Consider the following 23,154-nt stretch of genomic DNA (forward strand, 5'->3'; position numbering starts at 1 on the left):
TGTTCTTTACTGGGTTTTTGTTTTTTTCTTTTGGGTACGAACTATTAGGGAAGAAGGATTTGAACACATGACCGTGGATAAAAACCAATTTCTCGTTTTTGTCCATCAACACCAAGCATGCCCATAGCCCTTTGAGTAGCAGTCATCAGTCAATCCAACTCCTCATTGACTTTTACGTCAAAAGTAAACTAACCTACCTAAACTAACACACTGCTAAAAAGATTGCGCCACACGACCCATCCAAATCTGATATATCGGATCCAATCCAATCCCATCCCAAGGGGTGACGGTTTAACTTGCACGTAGTGACAGGCACACGAACGCACATTCAAATGTCACTGAGTTATCACTAAACAGAAAATAATTGAGCAGCACTAGCAAAGGCCAAAGTATAGGAAGGTCTGTAATCACTAAGCAGAGGTAACTGTGAAACAACAATACAAGAGAAAATCTTCCTCAATATCCAAACGTCACAGCAAAAATATTACTGTTGTTGATGCCAAACACAACTCAAAAATCCATTAACTACTACCAGTAAAACATGAGTACAAAATATTTGGTTAAGATCATGTCCCAGCGTTCCTTCGTCCAACGCGAGCCACAAAACCAGCTTTAATTGGAGCAACTGTTCGCCCCGAACCACACTGCAACAGAAATATTTATCAAATAAATTAGCCGGGAAGCTGAAAGTAAGACAAAATACACTCAATTTTAAAGAATTTTAAAACCAGAAACATACAAGATTGGTAGCATATGGCATTGATTAACCTAGAAACTATGGGCATATGAGGAAAAAAAACAAGAAAAGTATTCCTTCACCCTATACCCTAAGGGTTTTGTCCCAATACCCACCCACCACCCCTTCAAAAGAACAAAAAGAACAAAAATAGCAAAATTTTAAACGAGGCCTCAGAAATAATATAGGTTACTCCATCATGAGCAAAAATCGGACAATGTAGGCAAATCTTCAGATCATCATAGGCCTCTTGAACAAGATGTTAGGTAGCAGCTTAAAAATGCTAAAACCCTTCTTTATTTGCTTAACAACTTCCTATAAATCAATCCCGCTGATCCTAAGCCTGATGTATGGTGTACTGTGGATCCAGGAGGTTGCCAATCTATGGGATAGAATTCAATCCATGCCCAGAGTACCACAACTATTAAAATTAGCAAACCAATAGACAACTAAAATATTAGAGAATGCTAAATTCTAAGACTGTTACCTTCTCGCATCTGAGAAAGAAAAGACGATTCTCCTTTGAGAGTATAGTGTCTGGACTTTTGCACCCAAGGCAAATGACATATTCATCTGGAAAAAAAAAGTTACATAAGAAAAAATGAAACAATAGTAACAAGTGTGAAACACAACATAACACATAGAAAATGACAGATATAACTGCCAAGCAGGCCTAATCAACAATGCATCTTGCAGAACACTCAATCAAACCATGTCAGATTAACAACTGTAATAAAAATAAATAAATCAAACCACAGAAGTAGATACTTACTGACATATCGCCGCAGTATTCCTTCAAAATTCTTCGGTGCAAATCTTCCCTTGACGACCAACCTCTGTTGTCCATCAAGTGATCCACTTGTCCCCAGTTCAGCCAGCAAGAACGCCATGACGTGATCTGGCTGCCTATGCATCCTGTACACACCATCCACCACCAAAAAAAAATGTCTTTTTTCTTTGTCAAATATGACATTTCCACAGAAATAGCATGACAAACAAACATGAACACCAAGGTAAACTGAGAAACCAACAGAGGGAGATTCGAATGGCCAAAATAATTTAAATATAAGGAAGGAAACATATAATGCAGATGAGATAAAAAAAAATGACGGTTTTGGTCTATCAGACAAGGGAACTGAAACATACGTCTTGCACAGATCCATGAAATTCACAAAAACAGTTTTCTTTGTGCCCTCACGAAGTACTTGTGGAGGCCTCATAACTGTCCTACGCCTGTCTCCAGCCAGCTCTGGGTTATTCTCGCGCAGAATGTTAAACACCCTATCGAGAAGCTGCAGACATGGCATTGAAAAAATAAATAAAACATATATGTACAGGGGTCAAGGAACCATCACTGAACTGCGAAAGATCTGTAATGGAGATGAAATAATTTACACACCTCCTCATATGTGTAATCACGATCGCTCCCCTCCCAAGGATAGGATGGAGCCTCAAGAACAATTCCTTCTCCTTCCTCATCCTCACCAGCGTGCTCTAAAAGGCCAAAAATATAAAATCTTAAACAATTTTTTTAATGACATAAAGGTTGCAGGCATTTTAGAAGGTTAAAAAAAAAAAGTTAAAACACTTACCATTTAAATCTTCCACTGCATCACCACTGTCTTCATTCAAGATACTGGTTTCAACCTATAATCACATCCACCACCAAAAATCAATAACTAGGAAAAAGATTCTGCTTGTAGACAGTAGAAAAGCTTGGAAACTTACTGGCTTCTTCTTCTTCTTTTTCAAACCAGAAAATGTACTCTCCTGCCCATCAGAAACTGCAATGACCAAAAAGATAAGTACCACCAATGGTGATGCATGTATAACATAATTGTAAAAGAAAACAGCATAATCAACAGTTGTTCAATTAAACAACCTGCCAGGTTTTCTGTTTTCTCAGCCAACTTGTCCACAGAATCATCAGTAGTATCCTGAATTACAACCTTCTTCTTTTTCTTCTTTTTAGTAGGATCAAAAGGGGCAATCTGCAAAAAAGGATGAAGAACCACAATACTTAGCTCTAGTCAAGAGACTCGAGGTATCACACCTTCACATCGATATAGCTAACTACACTTCCATTCTGAACCACCAAATTCTAGCCAGGGGATCACAATTTTTGGAGAATGCTGAAGGATCTGGATAAACTTTCCCCTCGAAAATGAACCAGCACAATTTTTCTCATTGGTTTCTTATACATCTAAAGGGAAACTTCATGGAAGACTGACACTCCCAAATAGATAAAGATGCACTGTTCCAGCAGAAACGTTTTATCAGCCATATATTTCTCCTATTTCTTTTATTGTAATAGATAATATAGTTTCCAGACTGCAAATAGTTGCAAGCAAAGGAAACTTTTGACAAAATTCACAGGTGAGCCTTAGGGGAATATCTAGTCCAATTTCATTCTATAATCGTATTCAAGCTCCAATAGCCAAATTAGGTCTCAAAGCTGAAGTAATTATTAGAATTCTCAAATAAAAAATTCAGCAATTCTCCAAAGAAAACCGGAACAATACCTTATCTTAAATTCCAAAATGAACTTAATGCACAACAGGTAGGGAATCCAAATTTCAATCATATAAGACCTGAAACTTATCTATCGGATGGGGTGCAATTAACAAAACCTGAAACTTACATCTGGTACCACCTCGTCCTTCACCTCATTCTGATTGTCATCTGCCATGTTTGCTGCAAAACAAGTGAAACAATATCTATCAAGGACCAAACCCATACACCGAGAACCAAACAAGCCCTATAACTCATAATCTCTCTATGTCGAACTATTTCAAGAAAACCAAACCTAGAAATCAGAAAAACCCTAGCACAGAACCAAATATAAATAAAGCCCAGAACGATTGCGATACATAAACACCATTTATTAAAAGAAACAAAAATCAGAAATCCATTCAAGCAAGCATTGCTTGAATTCCCCCATCCCGGCCAAAGCTTTAAAAACACAAACAAAACCATAAATAAATAAAAAAAGAACGAACGCAAAGAGGTCAAGAATCATACAGAGCAAACCAAGATTGGGTAAACAACTGGCGATTTTGGAAACCCTAGCTCTCGCTCTTCGCCTGTTAGTGTTTCGCTTCGCTCTTTTCTCTGTAGTTTATTCGTTTTCTTTTTTTTGCTAGTTATTTGTGGGTGAGTTGGGAGGAATTATACACGTGCAACAAGGCCTAAAAAGAGCTTAATAGCCCATTGGGCCTTGGATTTCAGTTTTTCTTGTTGCTTGCCCATCACGCACATGCTAACTAAAAACAGGGATTTTTTTCGCAGATGATGCTTGATGTTTGCCAAACTCCTCATTTCCGTCACTCACATAAAAATTGATGGAAAATGCTAGACTTATCACATTGTGTATCACTTTTTAAATAGAGGTGGGCCACATTGTATTGGTGGGCTCCACTTCTATTAGAAATATGGTACACAATGTGGTATAAAAATATGATAAGTTTGACATTACCCAAAATTGATTATTACCGTCCTTAAAATTGTAAGTTGAACATCAATGTCGTCTTGCTGTCATTTAAATGGGTCAAATACAATGATGCGACGCGATCGCGTGACCATATTCTCGAAGTAAGTTTCATCAAATCATGAATGACACAAAAATATAAGAAGAATGCAATTTGATAATTTCATGAACCTCAATAATGTTTTGTGATATAAAGCAATATTTGGGAGTTGTGGCCATTTGGCAACTTTCGCCCAAATAAAATTAATAAAACCCTTCTTGGAAATCTGGCCTCTCCCATTGTGACTTGTTCTCTTTCTTGACTAGGAATACAAGGGCTTGGCTTCTTGTAAACCCAACTGTAACACAATTTTGGTTGGAGAAAAGGTTTGGGCCGTTACAAGGATCACCAAAGTTGATCGATTAATAATCTGTCAACTATCTAGCAAAAATAAAATCAGGTTATTATTACCTTGGGCAGAGAGTGAGGTCAGTGTCTCGAGGTTACTGGACTGGAGAGACTGGAGTTGCACCACAGAGTGAGAGGCCATGGCAGCTAGTACTATACTATTTAAATATTAAATACACAAAAATGGGACGCCAGAGAGGGAGATTCCTTTACCTTGAGGCAGGGCAGAAACTTGTTGCCAAGAAACTACTCGAATTTACCGCCATACAACGAAATTGGAAGGATTCCCATAGATTTTTTGTTGCAAGCTTGACATATAGTTCTGCTGAATTGCTGTTACAGAACCTCTGTAAGTTCGTTTTGGTAACAATCCCATGAAGAAAACGAGGCCGCAATAGTTAAAAGGGAGATCAAATCAAAGGCAAAGACTGCTCAATGGTAAGATTTGAACAACAAATATATTATATGACGAAAGAATAAGAGAAGTGATTACATACCTTCTCAAGTTCAGTAGTAATTTATTTTTATGAATTTCATGTAGTTTAGTGAAGTACATCACATCTCCTTCATGAGTTTGATCTGCATATCCAAGTCAGCAAGACAAAGATGATTAGAAAGAACATTGCAGCCACATGCTTGCAGACGGCATAATTATCAGTACATGCTTACTAGCACATGCCTTTATTAAAGTTTTTCTGCATAATGCTTTAATATACAGTGCCAACGGAAAAGAGCTCGTGCATGCAACCATGAATTCATGTATCATATGGTTGTATGTAATGCTTGTTGCATCACTGTCAAGCTTGTACAACATCTTGTGAAAAGCTTTTCCACCCGCTGTGTGATAATTGGAAAAGTCTAGTCGAGTGTACTCTACAAAACCCTACATATTATGGAGATAGGCAGGCAGAGCCATCTACATTGAAAATTCAGTAAGGATCAACACTTCAATTACTATTATTATCGCATATGTCTCAGACTCTTTTTCTTTTTATGTTTCTACTAATCCTTGTAATATATTTTGTAATCGTGTTTGCGATGTTGTACCAAAACCCATCTATCAAATTCTAAGGAATATTTTGGCATCCGCAAATTGTTTCAAGTTTTCATTATGAACACCAAAATTTCGGTGAGTTATGTAGGGAAACATGATGGTAACCTCTGCGGGTATATCGTAACCTTGTCGAGGATTCTTCAATGGGTTTCAGTTTTTATTTTTATTCCTATACAAGTTATATTGAAGGAGGGGGAATTTGAACGCATTCTCGGGTGGTAACCAATTTCCATTATTAATTGGTCCTTCAACACCAAGCATGCCCATAACTCTTTGAGTAATGAGTAGCAATCATCATGCAATTCAACTCCTCATTCACTAAACTAACCCACAGTGCCTAAAAGATTGTGACACACGACCCATTCGAATCAGATATATCGAATCCAATCCCATCATCGCAAGGGGTGACGGTCTAACTTGCAAGAGAAACATGCAGAGGAAAAAGCACATTCAAATCAAACGTCTCAGAATTATCACTAAACATCAAAAAATTGAGCAGCACTGGCAAAAACCAAAGTATAGGAAGGTCTGTAATCACTAAGCAGAACAAGAGAAAATCTTCCTCAATACCCAAACGTCACAGTAAAAATGTTATTGTTGTGGATGCCAAACACGCAACTCAAAAATCCATTAGCAACTAGTAAACTATGAGGATTCGACACAACAGGCTAATTAAGATCATGTCTTCCTTCGTCCGACACGAGCCACAAAGCCAGCTTTAATTGGATTAACTGTTCGATCAGCACCACACTGCAAAAGAAAGCCAGACAAAATACACTTATTTTTTAGAATTTTAAAACCAGAAACACAGAGGATACAAAATTGGTAGCATATTCCACCGATTAAAATTAGCAAACCAACAGCCAACTAATATTAGAGAATACTAAATTCTAAGACTGTTACCTTCTCGCATCTGAGACGGAAGAGACGATTCTCCTTTGAAAGTATAGTGTCTGGACTTTTGCACCCATTGCATTGGACATATTGATCTGGAAAAAAAGAAGTTACATAAGCAAAAATGAAACGGTAGTAACAAGTGTGAAAAACTAGATAGCACATAGAAAAGGAAAGATATAACTGTCAAGCATGCCTGCCTAGTCAATCGAACACTATCAATTGAACCATGCCAGATTAAAAGCTGTAATAAAAATAAATAAATCAAACCACAGAACTAGGTACTTACTAACATATTCCCGCAGTATTGCTTCGAAATTCTTGGGTGCAAATCTTCCCTTGACAACCAACCTCTGTTGTCCATCAAGTGATCCACTTGTCCCCAGTTCAGCCAGCAAGAACGCCATGAGGTGATCGGGCTGCCTATGCAACCTGTAATTTTAAGATAGAAGGGTTTTATATTGAATAAGCATTTTAATCTTTTTAACTAAATAGAGAGAAACAAACGTACGTCTTGCACTCATCCATGAAATTCGCAAGAATAGTTTTCTTTGTGCCCTCACGAAGTACTTGTGGAGGCCTCAAAATTGTCCTACACCTCCTATCTCCAGCCAGGTCCGGGTTATTTTCACTCCGAATGTTAAACACCCTATCAAGAATCTGCAGACATTGCATAGAAAAAATAAGTAAAAGGAACCATCACTGTGAAAGATCTGTAATGGAGATTAAATAATTTACACACCTCCTCATATGTGTAATCACGATCGCTCCCCTCCCAAGGATAGGATGGAGCCTCTAGAACAATTCCTTCCCCTTCCTCATCACCAGCGCCCTCTAAACCATTTAAATCTTCCACTGCATCGCCACTGTCTTTGGTTTCAATTGAACAACCTGCCAGGTTTTCTGTTTTCTCAGCCAACTTTTCCACAGAATCTTCAGTAGTATCCTGAAATACAACCTTCTTCTTTTTCTTCTTTTTCGTAGGATCAAAAGGGGCAATCTGCAAAAAAGGATGAATAACCACAATACTTAGATCTAGCAAAGAGAAAAGATGGAAGATTAAAGTAGACGAAATTAGATAGATATTGCGACATGGGGAGGTGAGTTGGAAATTTGAGTGTTATTGCACCTCATCTTTATTCACATGATCATTCGGATGAGGTGCAATTACAAAAACCTGAAACTTACATCTGGTACCACCTCGTTCTTCATCTTATTCTGATTGTCATCTGCCATGTCGTTTGCTGCAAAAACGCAAAGAGTTGGACAAGCATACAAAGCAACTAAACCGTAGAGAACGAAGAACAATTAGGGTTTTTTGAATCCCTAGAACAAGTAAAAGATCAGGAGAATTAAAGACACTTACAAATTAAAGAAATCTCTTCCTCCTCTTTGACTGTGAGTGTTTGTCTAATCGCTTTGCTCTTTTCTGTGTACGTTATAATTGTTTTTGTGAGTTATATAATTTGCATGGTATTTATACGAGTGCGTAAGGTCTCTTGTTGCTTGTCCATCACGCATAGGGTTTGATATGTCCCAGTCAAATCAAGATTTCCACACAAAATAGGAAATATATTTTGACCACAAAAAAAAAAGGAAATATATTTTGACCCCAAAAAAAAAAGAAATAGGAAATATATTAGCTTTATAAAAATTGGAAAATAATAGCTTAGGTTTTTATATGAAGCAGATTGATAAAATTCAAAGTCTCAAGTTGTCGTCAAAAGCAAAGAAAAAAGTTGTCTTGTGGATGGAACTGTTATTTTCCTACAACTTGCTTTGTGGGGTGCCCTCAATAACTTATCTTCTTCGGCCGGAAAAGAAGAAGAAAAAAGCTTATTTGGGAATCTTCTTGCCTCTTTCTTGACTTGGACTACATGGGCCTGGCTGCTTCTGAACCCAACTCTAATACAAAATTTTGTTTAAGAAAAGGTTTGGGCCGGTACCAGAATCACCCAATTTGCTCCATCAATAATATGTCAATATATTATTTAGTATAAATAAAATATTTTATGAACACGAGCGAGTTGGTGTGTTAGAATTTAGAACCAAAAATTATATATATATATATATTTTCAAAAAAATACTATGTAAGAGTACCCGAATCTAAAATACAATCTCCAAATTCACTTTTCAATTATTTCTTCATATTGGGCTTGATAATTTCATTTTCCGATTACCTATCCAGATTTAGCCATGATCATTCTAGGATTAGTATTTTGCAGAACTTTTACATAGCCCATTGTATATAGATTACTTTACTAAATAAATCTATGATCATGTGATTACTAATTATTAGATCATTCCTCGATAGCTCAAGTTTTTGCAACAAGTGGTTATATAAGCAGTTACTAGATGATCCTTTTTGTGTTGTTAAAGTTGAAAGTTAAAAAAATTATAACTGAAATAGGAACTTTTTTTTTTTTTTGAGAAAGAGAATTCATTGATAAAGCCAAAGACGTACAAAAAGCGACATGATAGAATGCCAGGAAATGCAGACGAACATAAGACAGAGAAGATAAGTTAGGCTTTACATTTGAATTCAAGTGTGTACATTTGACTAGAGATTCGACTTTGTAAATTAAAATTACCAGAGAGACAAGAAACACTGTGGGGCTTGCTGCGTCGATTATTTCGATGGAAAATAGATTGGGAAAGTTCTAAGAACCTTGACTGTCCAACTTTTATTTCAAATTCAATCCATTCGAGGTCAAAGTGTGCATGCTGCTTGTTTCCGCCCGCTCTGTTTTTATGCTTTTTCCAACAGCATTTCACCTTCCAATTTGGCTTTACCCTATCACTTGGAAATTTCTCTCCAACCTTCAAATTTTTTTAAAAAATTTTTGGTTGGAGGGTGACATGACATTGTCATTGGAAGACTTGATCAATGGACGGTCTTTGTTTAGTCCAATATTGGGATGTACAGCTTCTTGTTTTTCTCTCATCGAAAATCAAAAAGCACTGCTTGGAAAAGTCAATTACGAAATTTATAGGACATGCTTTCAACTTCGGCGAACCTTCCACCTCTTTTTTGGTTTCTGTTTTTCTTCGTTTCCCAAGCTAAAAACAATATACACTCATATGTGGGTGTGGTTGGGTGTTGAAAAATCAAATCCAAAACCCATAAAATTTAGCCACCACGATTTTAAATTACGATACCCCAATTTAGGACATAATTTTCCTACTATTTATATTTGTTTTAGGGTTTAGGACATTAATTCCGCATAAGCACTTCTCAGGGAGATTCTTCAATAAATATTTTATGTTAAGGATTGGTTACTGTTGGAGCCGGATTTCTTTTAGGAAGAAATACCTCCATAAGTTCTTGACTGAAGTCCGTACACTTCCTTGGTTGAAAAAGAACTTCGGATTGCGTTCCCGAGAATGAACGATGAAAATGGGGTGAGTACATGCAAAAGCCACTCCGATGCTCAAGTCAGTGTTTGTGCAGTGGACTCTTAGTGCTCAATTGAATTTCTTGTACCTTTGCTGGAGGTCTAGTCGGATTTTTATAGCGCTTTGAGTCCTTGGGTTTAGCCCCACTTCCCTAAATTTGCGCATCCCATCCTCCTCTTCATGGTAATGGGGTTCAAATGACTAGGTCGTGTCTCCCTCACTCCGCACTTCTCTAATGGGAGGGAAGTTCGATCATCCCACGTTCTTTTAATCATAGCATATGGGTTAAGCCATGACACGTGAGATTTGGTCCAAACAGTTATATATTTGTAATCTTGGTCCGTTGGATTGTATTCATTAAATGTGTTGGTAGTCTCTTAAATACAATTCAACCGTCGAAATTAGAAATATGTAATCAATCCTTAACTAAAATACTCCAAGCATTTCCATTCTCCAATTCCCATGTTCCATTTTTGTTCAATTGGTTTTTGTTTTATCTATTATTTAACATTGTCATGAGCTGCATGCCTGGATATTAATTGAAAATTGCAGCCATAAATTATGGAAAAATGAAACCATTTATTCCCACTTCACCAGTAGCTAGCTAGTCTCCAGCAACATATATATATATATATATATATCATGCAGTGCCCATTAGAGTTTTGTACGTTTGGGTTGGTTGTTCTTATCCATTTGCAGGTGGGGCTTGAATATCTTTAAACTTTGCTGGGTGTCTTTATGTTTTTGCCCCTCAAAATGCAGTCCGTACTGTCTCTTGTCACACTTTTGTGTAGACGTTATAAATACGTACGTATCTCCAGTTTTAAATTTAGGGATTTCATAACATTCCAAGATAAATATCTTCTTCTTTCACTTGATGGGTCGTTTTCCTCACTAATTTAATGCCTGCTCCGTCTGCTTTAAGTCTTCCACAAATGTCCGACCAGTAAATAGTTATATTAACTCCATTAGTGTAGTGATTTAGAGTAAATGCTCCCTCGTGAAAAGTTATATGTTTGAGTTCTAGTATCCGTATAATTTGTGTAAATTTAGTATGTTATTAGTTACCCCTCTTAATCGAAAAAGTCCTTAAAAAAAGGCTCTACCGACGAACAACGGATCAATACAACAAAAATGTATGCCTTTGTGTGAGTTTGGGAAGCAAACAGTGATGACAATGACATACAAAAATAAAAATTTAGAAGTAGGATATTATTGGATTAATGGTATTATACGTCACATTTTGTTTTTTATAATACCATGTGGGTTGGACTTACTGCTGCTGAGCAAAGACAAAACAACCAATTAACTCCAAAATGCATCGGCAATTTGGCACCTAAATCTACTATTTGGGATTAAGATTCAAATAAAATTAATAATTGTTGGTATTAGTAGTGGGAGGCGGCTGTCGATTGGGCTTTGGTTACTTTCATATCTGTTTGGTCACCAACCGTAGGACCCACCAAATCCCCATTCAACCACGCCTTTTCAATTCAAGCATGCTAATTCCAAATTTCTTTGATGCTCCCCAAACAGCTCCCGATATCGCAAATTTGGATTAGGCCAATTGATTAGAACAGAGAACTCGTTTTTTGGTTTTTGGGTGTTGAATTCGAATCCCTCCTCATAGATTAAACTAATTTCACAATAGCTTGTATCTAAAGAAAATGAAATCTTCATTCCCCTTGAATTGGGGAATTCAAATTCCAACTTTGCAGCCGCCGGTAGCCACGTTGGCTGTTTTATGCAATTGTACCAGGTCCATTTGAAATACCATCATGATGCATTGGTGTGGGCCCAGAGCCTCAAGCTATGATTATTAACCACTAGTGACTAGCCACCGGTTCAATGTGGACCCCACACTAGCCTAGTTGGTTCTTGTATTTCTCCATTTCAACAGTATATGTAATAAGATAGATTAGGATTTCAACAGTATATGTAATAAGATAGATTAGGATTCTTGATGGAGCTTAGTGATCCTATTACCTTATATGGAATTTCAGCCTTTCTATTATTGTATCTTATTTTATGATAAATATATTTATGGCTCTGTGGCTGCCATTTAACGTCAACTTTGTGTTGAAAGAGTCTTCAAGCGCAGTATAATAATAGGGTGAAATCCATTTATTATACCAATGAGGAGTTATTCGAACCTGGGTGTCAAGCACTCTAAAGGAAAGGAGAAAATTTTATATGTTCCAGATATCACAGTGACTATGATACTTGCTCTCGACTTATACCAATGATTTTCATGTGAACGTCTCATATGAGTTTTATGATTAGTTGTCTATACCCAATTCGAATGATTTCTGGCTAGATATATGTGAATCGATACGACGCTCACAATAATTCATTTATAAAATGGATTATTTTCTTCCATATAGCGTGGCATCCAATATCAGTTTTGTTATGTACACAAAAAAACAGGTTTCACGGATTCACCTTATTATGAACCCACTACAAAATTATCTTTACCAAATATTGACATTATCAACAAAAACAAAGCAATTTAGATTACTTGAAAAAGAAAGAGAAACAAAAAAGAGAAAAGGCAATGTGATTAGATATTGTCGTCTTATTTAATAGTTTATTTTATATAATATGCGATGGAGCCCGTCAAGGATATCCGACAAAATCCAAACTCCTGACCAGTTTGCTAATCTGAAAGCAGCCCGTTTTCAACACGTGTCAAAAAGTATTGAGCCTTCCTCCAAGTGTGCCACTATAAACAGTGACAGCCGAAGCCGAAGCCAAAGCCAAAGCCAAAGCCAAAGAATTAGAAAGAAAATTCATTCCATTTTTTTATATTATTCACAACAAGGCATATTATATATTCTTCTCCATTTTAATATTTAATATTTAATTTAGCCGAAATCAATAATAATAATTATGCCTTTTGCTTTTCAACGCTAGGCGTGATGTCCAAGGAATCAAAGCACTCCTTCATTTATGATTTTTTCCCACCTCAAAGTCTCCAAAGCTTCTAAATTCTCATTGACAATATAAAATAAATTAATAATCTTTTTTAATTACAATTAAACACCAATAATTTTATAAATAGAAAAAGAAAAACAAAGTACAAAGGATTCTCACAAAATCGCCGAATATAATTAGATAAAATCGGCTTTACTCATATATAACACTCCGTCGTTTGACTAGCCAAAACTAATTGGGCATTTTGGTAATTCCACATTATACACTCAGCTTCCGCTCCCAGTCCTACTATGCCACGTCACAATACTCACCCGCACAGTCCCGAACGAAATTACAAAATACTCCTTTGCACCCACGTGTTTCAGTGGAATCCGACACGTGTAAGCGTGCCTGGTGAATTTAACATATGACGTCAACCCAGAAATCGTTGACGTCAAACTCGCCGAACTCGTCGTGAGCAAAGTTGTTATTATTCGACAACATAATATCGGGCAGGCTTAACGGCAGGTCGATATCGAACCCAAAGGCGTCCACCTCGCCGTAACGGAAACCGTCGAACGGCGTTAACTCGTCGTACCGGAGAACGGAAGTGGGCGACGTGGCAGCCTCGTTGGGCGTAGGTGATCCGCACCCGCAGCTCTCCTCCGCCGCCGGGACCACCACGTCAGTAACGACCGTGGCTTCCGTCATAGCGGCGTTAGGAAAGTTGGTGACGGCGTCAGGACCTTTGAGCAACACTGCGGCTCTGTCGTAAACAGTGGCAGCTTCCTCCGCCGTGTCGAAGGTTCCGAGCCAGACCCGTTTTCTCCGGGTCGGGTCACGGATCTCCGCTGCCCATCGGCCCCATGGTCGCCGGCGGACTCCTCGGAACTTGTTCCGCCGAGTGTGGTCGGATCCCGGCGACCTCGACCCGAGTTTCTTGGTGGGTCGTTGGTCTTTTCTGGGCCGTTTGGAATGAGCCGAAGAAAATGAAGAAGAAGAAGAAGGGGAGGAGGAGGAGGAAGGTGAAGAGAGCTCGAGGCTGATCTGTCTGACATGTCGTTTGATTCTGCGTACGCCGCTGTCTTCTTCGTCGCTGGAGGAGTCGGTGGCGTCGGCGTCTGTGAGTATGATCCGGACGAGCTTTGGTGAGAGATGGGTCGGGTTCACAGGCGGGTTTTGGTTTTCGTGTGTGATGAGCTTGGTCATGGTGGTTACTTGCTCCGAAAATTTGACCATGGGGTTTACGGACGAGATGGTTTGGAAGCTCGTCATGGGTTTTGAGGGAGAGGAAATGAAATTGGAGATGTGGGTTTGTTCTTGAGAGACATCAAGAAGCGAAAGGCAAAAGAAGCATGTACAGAAAAAACTGTACCAGTGAGTTGTACTGAGTGAGGTTTTAGGTGGAATCTGAACTTTTATAGAAGGGTGATTGATTTCAGAGTGGATCGAAGAGGAAAGAAAGAAGGTGATGGAAAAGAGGAAGCAGAGGCCTGCGAAGAGTACGGGAGGAGGAGCGCCTAGCCAGCTAGCTAGAAGGGGCTTTTGGCAGATAAGAAATCGTACTAAAACCCCTTTGCAGGTTTGGGAAGAGAGAGAGAGAGAAGCGGAGAAGAGGAGGAAAACGGAGAGCAATGGGAAGGGTCAAGGGTATATATAGTGCATGGAGCCATGGATACATAAGAGTGGGAGTGGACTTAGTATTTGAGTAGTTAATACATTAACCTCACTCTGTTAGCTTTAATTTCTCAACTTTACTGCTGTTTTTTAACTTGTTTTAAACATAATTGTTATTCACACTTATCTTTTCCGAAATCATCTCTGCTTTGTTGCCTTTGCTTGAGCGATGATGATGCTAAGGTCTAATGTTAAACGTGTGGCACATAGGTTTGCTACCTAGTCTTTGTTAATCAATGATTCTTCTGATCGGTTTAAGGTGTCTTTAATTTTATATCGAACATCCGATTAGAGGAGTAATTTAGTCGAGTACATCTATAAGGTATGTAAATCGTAGAGAAATGTATTAATTCTAGTGCATACATTCGTTCTTCATATATTTCTCATCACGTGATATGTAGCGAGTATAAATTAGAATAGAGTATTACGTCACAAAAAAGAGAGATTGAAAAAGTATCAATTATTTTTTTGGCGAAATGACATAAGAGTGCGAATAACAATTCAATTGTTTAATATTATCTATTCGAAATGGGTAATGTATGTAGTTTTCTCGTGAGTGAGTGTGTGAGCGGGTCATGGTTCATGAGTCATGTCGGGGAGTATAAAGCGGGAAACCTGCCTCCAGCTGCCTCTATTGACGTGTCAGTTGCCCTCTTCTTCCCTCGTCCCCAACCCCTAAACTCTCGTTACGTTTATTCCACCGAAAAAAAACAACCCCCCTTGACGCTCACAAATTGCCCCAAGTCGTCCCTTCCCCTTGATTTTTCTTCCCCATCTTTTTAATCAATTGGATCTAAAACAGTAGACCCTCTTTTTAATTATGTCTTTCTTTCTTTTAGTCTATCTTTGTAATTTAAGCACACTAGAGTTCAGCCAACATTGTCCTGTCTATATTGTCGGCAGAGATCCATAAATGGTGCATACAATACAACACTTTTCTCACCAAAGACTAAAAAGCTACTGAAAAAACAGATTGTATACAATAATTTTGTCCATTGGTCTCGACTCGGATGATTAAGCTTATTATAGTACAGTGAGCTTCAGCTGACGAGAATAACTTAAATGAATCATGTACAATATGCGTGATTGACTTGAGATATTACCACGATAGCCGGATAAACAATTGTGATTAAACCAATTTTAATTTACATGTTTGTAAAACCGACCACGCAGTTGTATGTAGCTCTTTTTCTCTGCCTTTTTACCGTCTCTGTGTATGTTGTGTCCTCAAAAAGCATGCCGGGAGGAACACCCTTTTTCTCTTTCAGATGCTTTCTTTCCACCTAGGAATTGGGAAGATGTTTTACTTTTTTACTGTTGCAGTTCCTCTCCTAATAGGTGCATGCGAGGGCATGTCATGATCAGCCATTGAAATATCAGCTGGACACAATTTTTATTTCTTCTTGACTCCTTCAAACCTAAGTCGGTCCATTCATTACATTACCTTTTAAAAAAATAAAAAAAAATAAGAAAATAAAAATCACTGCCTAGAATAAATTGTGATAGTCTATTTTGGTAAGGTGCAGCCATAGGATTATTTTAAGCAAGGGATTGGGTTCAGTCAAAATAAAATACACTGAAAAAGGGAATTTGTCAAATGGGAGTTGCAGAATGAGAAAGGGCATTACACAGTAATTTGATTTAAATAATACAAGCCACTCAAATAACGTTGAAAAGTTTGCTAGAGTTGGTTAATGCTTGGGCAAGAAGCAAAGGCAACAGACCCCAATCCACCAATCAGCCACGTGGAGCAAGAGCAATCAATCATGTACAACTAGAGTTGGGATGAAAAGGGACTTGGGGAGGTTGCAGTGACCACCTTCGTTGCTTGTCAACCAAGCGATAAGTTAATCAAATTTTTATTATTTTTCCTCAAATGTTATTATATTACACACTTAATAGTGGGGTTACTACTACGATGGCCTAAAAAGGAAGTTAATACGATTTTTCTCGGGCTATCCCCCGAGGTCATATGTTCGATTCCTCATCGTCATCATCTCCCTTCTTCTCTCCTTAGACTTATTATTTAAATCAAGTGTGACCTAACTGCTCCTTCTCCTTGTATTAGAATATGCATAATACAACAAAACCCATTAAGAATCAGAGATTTCAGTACAGCCAAACTTGGGCAATGAACGGAGCGACAATTCAAACCACAAGGCCACGTGGTTTTAAACCTCAAAATTCAAAACAGAGCACATCACTCGTTGCCAAACATTGCATGGTTTCGGCATGAACCATCCATTGGTGTGACGCATTCGCATCCAATTCACATGTATACTAATGATCGAGACCCCTACGTTGAAGAGATTTTAGACCAAGCGAAAAGAAAAACAAAAAATAAATAAATATATATATATTTAAAGAGATTTTTTCATATCAAAGATATATACTACGTTCCTTTCATAATAAAATGGCTGTAAAAAGAAGCATTGCATATACTGTTATATGCAACAAAATTTACCATAAATAGACTAGCTTTATCTTCACGGACAAGACTCAAAAGCAAAGTCCAACCACCCACACAGCTAGTTGATACTTCCTATAAGAGGAAACAAGGACAAAACCAGTGAAAACGAAAGCCAATAACTATCCTATAAGAAGAAACAAGGACAAAACCAGTGAAAAAGAAGGCCAATTTGTTGTATGTTTCCACACAATCCAATCCATCAATCTGAAACAAAATACATCTTTCGAACCTTCGTACAATACGTACTATTACGTATTTTGCTTTTAAGATGTGTTTTCCCTCAGTGATCTTCTGAGGGGAAAGCATTTGCTAACCGATATAAGCAATCTCCGCAATCCTGCCCTCAAAACATTATTTCTTTAATCATTTTACGGGTAGTAGATCAACAAACAAACCATTCGCTTAATAACAACATAGCAACAATACATTACAGTTGTTTTTTCCTTCCCATCTCCGATGCCCCCAAATGAATATTCACACAATGAGAACTAGTTCCTTCATCAATTTTAAGTTCCACAAATGACAAAGAAATTTTCAATTTTTCCAATGTTTACTTAGAGGAGAGGGAATTCATGCATTTGCATCCTTTTACAAATGCTGGGAATCTCCTTCAATTTTACCCCATGGCATACTTCTGTGTCCAACTGCGGGCAGTGGCTTCATACTTTGCCCTATCAGTCTTGTACATGTGTGCGATTTCAGGGACAAGTGGATCATCGGGGTTGGGGTCCGTCAACAGAGAGCATATGGATAACAGCACCTGAACACAAATTTATTGAATGACCATTATAACCTATATATCAAAACAAATAGGCTGTTCTTCTTGCTGCTATCTTGTAATGGAGCTGGCTTCTGTCCTTTTATCAGATTAAATGATGTAATATTAACTCCATCTAATCCTACTTTGGGCATACCATGTTACGTTGCTATGTGTAACACTCACACCCATCTTGTTAGAGTTGCATGTGACGCACCACCGATAGCAAGTCACAAGATGCAGCAAGATGGGGAGTGAAAAGTAGGATTATTAGGATGAGTCACAGGACATATCATTTTAATCTGATAAGAGGACTGAAGCAAGACCTCTTGAATCACAAACGAAAAACTAAAATAGCTATACAAACCTTGGAAATGGTAAGTGCCGGACTCCATTGTTCTTTAAGAATATCAAGACATATACTTCCATTACTGTTAATGTTTGGGTGGAATACCTTGGTCCTAAATGCAACCTGAAATGTAACTCTGGTTAGCCTCTACATTATAAACTGTCCAAAAATAAATCACCTCAAAACATGAAAGCGACCAACGCAAAGCAAAACATTGAATTGCCCGCTTAGTGAGATGATCTTACAAGAATCGGCTTTTTATCGTGCAACTCTAAAATCATTCTAAGACAACACCTACAAATATCACGAACTAAGGGAACACATAATTCTCATAAACTTATAAAGTTTGATTCAAAGATAGAGCACCAATGAAACACGTCATCACTTTGTTAAATTTACATGAATATCAATTTTGAATAAAAGAAAACGTTAATTTAGATGTTCAACACAGATAAGTAATTATCAAGACTGATATACAGGACCAAATACTCTATGGGCATTCTTGTTCACACACACATGCCAACCCACCACAAAATCAGATTTTGGAGGGGAGGGGGGAGGGGGAGCATCTTACTTCTCACTAAGTTCTCACACATATTAAAATTTCAGAGATAATATACACAGGTTGCCATTGACAGAATTATCATTTAATCTGCAGAGAGCAGTTTGATACAATCACCTAAGCACATCAACTAAATAACAGAAAACTTTATCCCCTTTATTAAACACAGATGCAGTGTCCATTTTAGCCATTCTACGACACACAGAGCTCGTGCTTCATTTATTGTATCGTATGGAGGAATGAGACAATTACAAATTCTATAGAAACAAAAGGGTAAGGTTTTGCTTCTTTTTTACCTTTGGAGGCTTGAATGGATAATCTGGAGGGAAATGAATTGAAACTAGAAAAACACCACCTGCATATGGGCTATCAGCAGGCCCCATAATTGTTGCTTGCCAATGGAACATGTCCTCGGCCACGGGACCTACAACCCATTAAAAGGTACACCCAAAGAATAGCTTCTATATCAACCTCAAGATAAATAGTGATCAAAATATACATATCTGAGAAAGCTAAGATGCATTAGCAAGCACACGAGACAAAGGAAACTCATTAAAGTACAAATATGCTACCATCTTCGATCAGTTAAAACATTAGGGGTTTGAATTTGAGCCTGAGACAACCTCCTCAGATTAGAGGTGTTGCTCTCAATTGGGCCATCCACAAATATGCCATTCAACAACTCACAATATTTGAACATTATTTTCAGTTTTTTCCTCTTTAATGGATCAAAAGGGCCATGCTTATGCTAAACATCGTGAGCTGAAAAGGGTTGAAAGCCTTAAAATTAACCAGTTAAGTAGCTGCAACTAGTACTTTCTACAATCTTAATACAAATTTAAAATAAACATCGCTTCATTACAAGTCTGAGACAGAATCCATGCAAGGGATTGTGGAAAAGGGAAAGGAGCAAATACCAGCACTGCATGAGGTAGGAGGGTCTTTCTGCAAATCCTTAAGCTCCTTCAAGATGCGTTTTGACGCCATGGCAACACACAACCACACAAACACAACCTGAAGACCTAGAAAACAATCGAATCAACCCCAGATCGTGAGCCTAAACAAGTCCAAAACGACACCCAAATTTCCCAAAACCAAACCCTATTCGTACAACAAACGCCGATCCGAGATCAGCAGAGAAACCCCAGATCATATAAATAATGACAAAACAATAAAAAATAATTACAGAGAATAGGAGGAGAAAGGCAAATACCAGGAGATTGTGAGCTTGGATTTGAAAGAATCAGAGATTTCGAGAGGGGCTGAGAAGAATAAAATTCCGAAATATATTTTGTATTTTTATATATAAAAAGATAAGAAATAAAAATAAATAAAAAAGCTTTGTTTCTAGAATTTTCTATCTTTATATTCCAACTTGGCGTAGGATCCACGTCCTTATTACAACACCCTTTCCCCACCCTTTTTTTGTATTGGCTACGGAGTCCCTGAGTGAGAGACATGAATTTTATCCGTGACCCACATTCTCCTTTAAACTTTGCAATCGGGTCCCTGGGAGTATGGGCCCCACCCCGTATTCATTTGTGTGATTGGGCGTGTGGGCATTTACTGTAGGGTGTAGATTGGACCCATCCAAGGGCCATTATCAATTGGAGAGGCTAGAATGAGGAGGTTGAGTGAGGAGCTTATTTGAGGAGGTGAAATCTCACCATCAACAACTAAAAACAAAGCACATGGGGGGGGTGCATTGGGGGGTCCACACCCCTTTTAATGGTGAGATGAGCCTCCTCAGATAAGCTCCTCACTCAACCTCCTCATTATAGAAGCTCCCCATTATCAATACCACCATTAGATGCGGGGCCACTATCAATACCCCTCAGCCCAACCCTGGCTTATCCTCTCAACCATGGCCAAAAAACTTACTAGTAACGAGAATAACATTGTTTTATTGTCCCTCATAAATAACACAATAATATATGAAAATGTTATCCTATGCCATATAGTAGGATATATTGTCTAAGAGCATCTCCAAGAGAGATGTCAAATATCAAACATCAAATTTAAATTTGATGGTTGATGTGGCAATTTGACATCATACACAGTTTTACACTAAACCCGATATGTCAAATTAAATTATTATTTTATTACGTTTTAGTGTTGATTTATTTTTAATTAAAAAGAAAAGATAAGAAAAAATAATAAAATATTCATTTGACATCTTGCTTTTGGGATGTCAAAAATAACATCTCAACCTCCAGCCTTCATTCCACATCAGCTTTGACACATCGGTTGGAGTGATGTGAGATGTTATTTCTAGCTGTTAGATGTCGAAGTGGCACTTTTGACACATCGGTTGGAGATGCTCTAATACATTAACGACATTACTTTAAGTGTAGAGAAAGTGACACATGTCATGAAGAGAAGGGAGAATGTCCAAAAGAAGAGAGAAGGTAGCTAGCATTTCCCTTGCGTTATTGACTGGGATAACAAAAAGTGATATCCCCGTTGCATGAGAATTTCTCTCCATTTTTAAAGAATCAAATCGCACTGATAATTAATTATTTTTTATTTTTTATTCAAATTAATAGTAGAGTGGTTTCGAATTTTAGAAAAACAAATCATGCTAAACTAAGAGCTAATTGATAAATAATTTTAGTCTGTGTTTATGGGCTTATTGTATGATTCTATTGATAATAGTGTCATATTGTTTGTGTTAATGTGAAAACAAATTCTTTTCTGGGTAAGGCGATGATCCGCTATGTTATGAAACTATGAATCTAAATAGTTAGTTTGCATGTCCTTTCGATGTTAGTATGGTGACATCTCATAATTCTAGGTTCGAAAGCAGTAGGAAATCATGAAATTTAGAAAGGAATATAAAAAACTAGGCAACGAAAAAGATTACAGTAAGTGCTGCATATTGTTGTGTGCTTTGAATCTCGATTGAAGACATGTAAAGATTGCAATGATGAGCATTTTGATTATCAAGAGTTTCAAAATCTTGAGATGTTTATTGATTCTCAAAAAGTTTCTCCACATTAAAGAAAGATGGAGCAATTGGGAAGGCACGCAAAAAAATAAGGAAAAACTTTGTAACATTCCACATGATATGATACATAACAAACAATCAAATCTTTTATGCAATCGACATGATTATGATGATGGCTCAAACCAATTCCCTCATCTAACACTATTGGCAGCTATTGCCCTGCAGCCCATTGAATCTGTCTCAGACAACATTCGCTATATAACCCTAACTTTCTTTTTTCTCAACTCTTTCCCTCGTATAGAATACATGCAGCATGTATGTATATAGATTTCAGGATCATGTGAGAGAGTTGAGAAAAAAGTTGGGTTCTAAAGCATTTTCTACGCGGATGGAGAGAGATATCATTGAGGATTTTACTTTATGGCAATAATCCTATAGTCACATTTGGCCTTGTTTCCAAAATCAACTTCCTTTTGCTTGGCATCGCAGTTTGATATGATGGGAATGCTCTTAAACCAAACTCCACCAATAGGGAAGCTAACACTGCCGGTCATTGCCAAATTCAGAGTTACTTCCCTATTTTTTATGTCGGTTTTGAGCTGATCGGCGTCTTCTTTATCAACCCCAGAAAGTTTAACATTGATGGTTCCGTTCAGAGATTTTGTGTTTTTTTGGCCTTGTCTAAACTCAGGAAACTCAGTCTTACCTAGCTGGACGTGCGCAGATGAAGCAGTGATCTTGAAGGCACCATATCTGATCTCAGTTTTCTCATTCTTGTTAAAAAACTCCACAAGAAAATCAACTTTTCCCTTCACGCCCAAATCTTTGTTGGCTTGAGCGAAGTTGATGGCAGTGGCGTTGAACCTTCGGATGTGGATTTCAGGCAGAAAGGAATGGAAGATGGCCACGAATATGAAACCAACAATGAGAGCAAGCAGTATGAAGGCAAAGAAGAACAAGCAACCCCATGCACAGCAGGCGTAGCAGCCTGGACGAAAGCGTTTAGGGCGCTCATCATCAAGGTCAGGAACAAAATGGATGGCTTGATCGTGGGCCTTGCTGGGAGCTGATGATGCAGAGGTTTCAGAGAAGGCGACATGTCGTGCACTGCTGGCCTTTGATTGGTTGTGGCCAGGAGGTGGAGGCAAGGATGAACCTAAGCCGTCTGACATTGTTGGAGCTCTCTAGCTAGCACACCTCCTAGCCTGATTACGGAGGGACAGCGACAATAATGGTGACGAGAGAGTTTTGAAATATCTCATGTGTTGAGATGGATCATAGTTTTCTTAGTTGGGAAACTCTAGGAGGACCACAATCTATATACGGTAAATTGAAGTTGGCATATCGGAAACTGGGATGGCTAGGCTTCACAATGCCACCCCAAATAGGTTTATATAGTCTCCTACTTTCAAGGGTCTAGAGAGGTGGACGTCCGTCAGAATTTCTTCTACCAAAAGACCACAGTTTCTGACCATATTAGCTGTCACAGAATTATGATAAGCACACATTTAACTTTCATAATCA

The 23,154-nt window shown here is 38.0% G+C and overlaps 5 protein-coding genes and 1 non-coding gene across 7 annotated transcripts; all 6 read right to left on the bottom strand.

Annotated features, from left to right (window-relative positions):
- Positions 1-390: 390 nt before the first annotated feature.
- On the bottom strand, positions 391-3,914 carry LOC110750790 (eukaryotic translation initiation factor 2 subunit beta). Its single transcript, XM_021951155.2, has 10 exons — positions 3,758-3,914; positions 3,378-3,430; positions 2,619-2,727; positions 2,465-2,520; positions 2,329-2,383; positions 2,136-2,230; positions 1,883-2,028; positions 1,509-1,651; positions 1,224-1,309; positions 391-644 (listed from the first exon to the last, which is right to left on the bottom strand). Exons 2-10 carry the CDS (start codon positions 3,423-3,425, stop codon positions 567-569), a joined length of 816 nt encoding a protein of 271 aa, XP_021806847.2. The 5' UTR covers positions 3,426-3,430; positions 3,758-3,914; the 3' UTR covers positions 391-566.
- Positions 903-987, bottom strand: LOC148294125 (small nucleolar RNA SNORD34). Its single transcript, XR_015836958.1, has one exon. It is a non-coding gene; the product is annotated as a small nucleolar RNA SNORD34 (small nucleolar RNA).
- A 2,863-nt stretch (positions 3,915-6,777) lies between the features above and the next one.
- LOC110750810 (eukaryotic translation initiation factor 2 subunit beta-like) lies at positions 6,778-7,982 on the bottom strand. Its single transcript, XM_088254732.1, has 6 exons — positions 7,926-7,982; positions 7,748-7,803; positions 7,302-7,559; positions 7,071-7,219; positions 6,849-6,991; positions 6,778-6,803 (listed from the first exon to the last, which is right to left on the bottom strand). The coding sequence occupies exons 2-6, from the start codon at positions 7,793-7,795 to the stop codon at positions 6,778-6,780; spliced, it is 624 nt and encodes a 207-aa protein (XP_088110858.1). The 5' UTR covers positions 7,796-7,803; positions 7,926-7,982.
- Positions 7,983-12,926: 4,944 nt separating this feature from the next.
- Positions 12,927-14,504, bottom strand: LOC110750789 (pathogenesis-related genes transcriptional activator PTI6-like). The gene has a single exon (XM_021951154.2). The coding sequence runs from the start codon at positions 14,141-14,143 to the stop codon at positions 13,289-13,291; it is 855 nt and encodes a 284-aa protein (XP_021806846.1). The 5' UTR covers positions 14,144-14,504; the 3' UTR covers positions 12,927-13,288.
- Positions 14,505-17,397: 2,893 nt separating this feature from the next.
- LOC110750781 (ubiquitin-conjugating enzyme E2-17 kDa) lies at positions 17,398-20,053 on the bottom strand. Of its 2 annotated transcripts, none has more exons than XM_021951141.2 (5): positions 19,897-20,053; positions 19,601-19,705; positions 18,980-19,107; positions 18,140-18,244; positions 17,398-17,775 (listed from the first exon to the last, which is right to left on the bottom strand). In XM_021951141.2, exons 2-5 carry the CDS (start codon positions 19,668-19,670, stop codon positions 17,632-17,634), a joined length of 447 nt encoding a protein of 148 aa, XP_021806833.1. In that variant the 5' UTR covers positions 19,671-19,705; positions 19,897-20,053; the 3' UTR covers positions 17,398-17,631. The 2 variants fall into 2 exon arrangements, with proteins under 2 accessions (XP_021806833.1, XP_021806832.1); XM_021951140.2 differs by having other exon boundaries at positions 19,601-19,697; positions 19,897-20,034.
- A 1,666-nt stretch (positions 20,054-21,719) lies between these two features.
- Positions 21,720-23,019, bottom strand: LOC110750809 (uncharacterized). Its single transcript, XM_021951176.2, has one exon. The coding sequence runs from the start codon at positions 22,800-22,802 to the stop codon at positions 22,044-22,046; it is 759 nt and encodes a 252-aa protein (XP_021806868.2). The 5' UTR covers positions 22,803-23,019; the 3' UTR covers positions 21,720-22,043.
- Between the last annotated feature and the right edge of the window lie 135 nt (positions 23,020-23,154).

This window comes from Prunus avium, chromosome 6 (genome assembly GCF_965620075.1).
Source record: "Prunus avium chromosome 6, drPruAviu1.hap1.1, whole genome shotgun sequence".
NCBI classification, from domain to species: Eukaryota; Viridiplantae; Streptophyta; class Magnoliopsida; order Rosales; family Rosaceae; genus Prunus; species Prunus avium.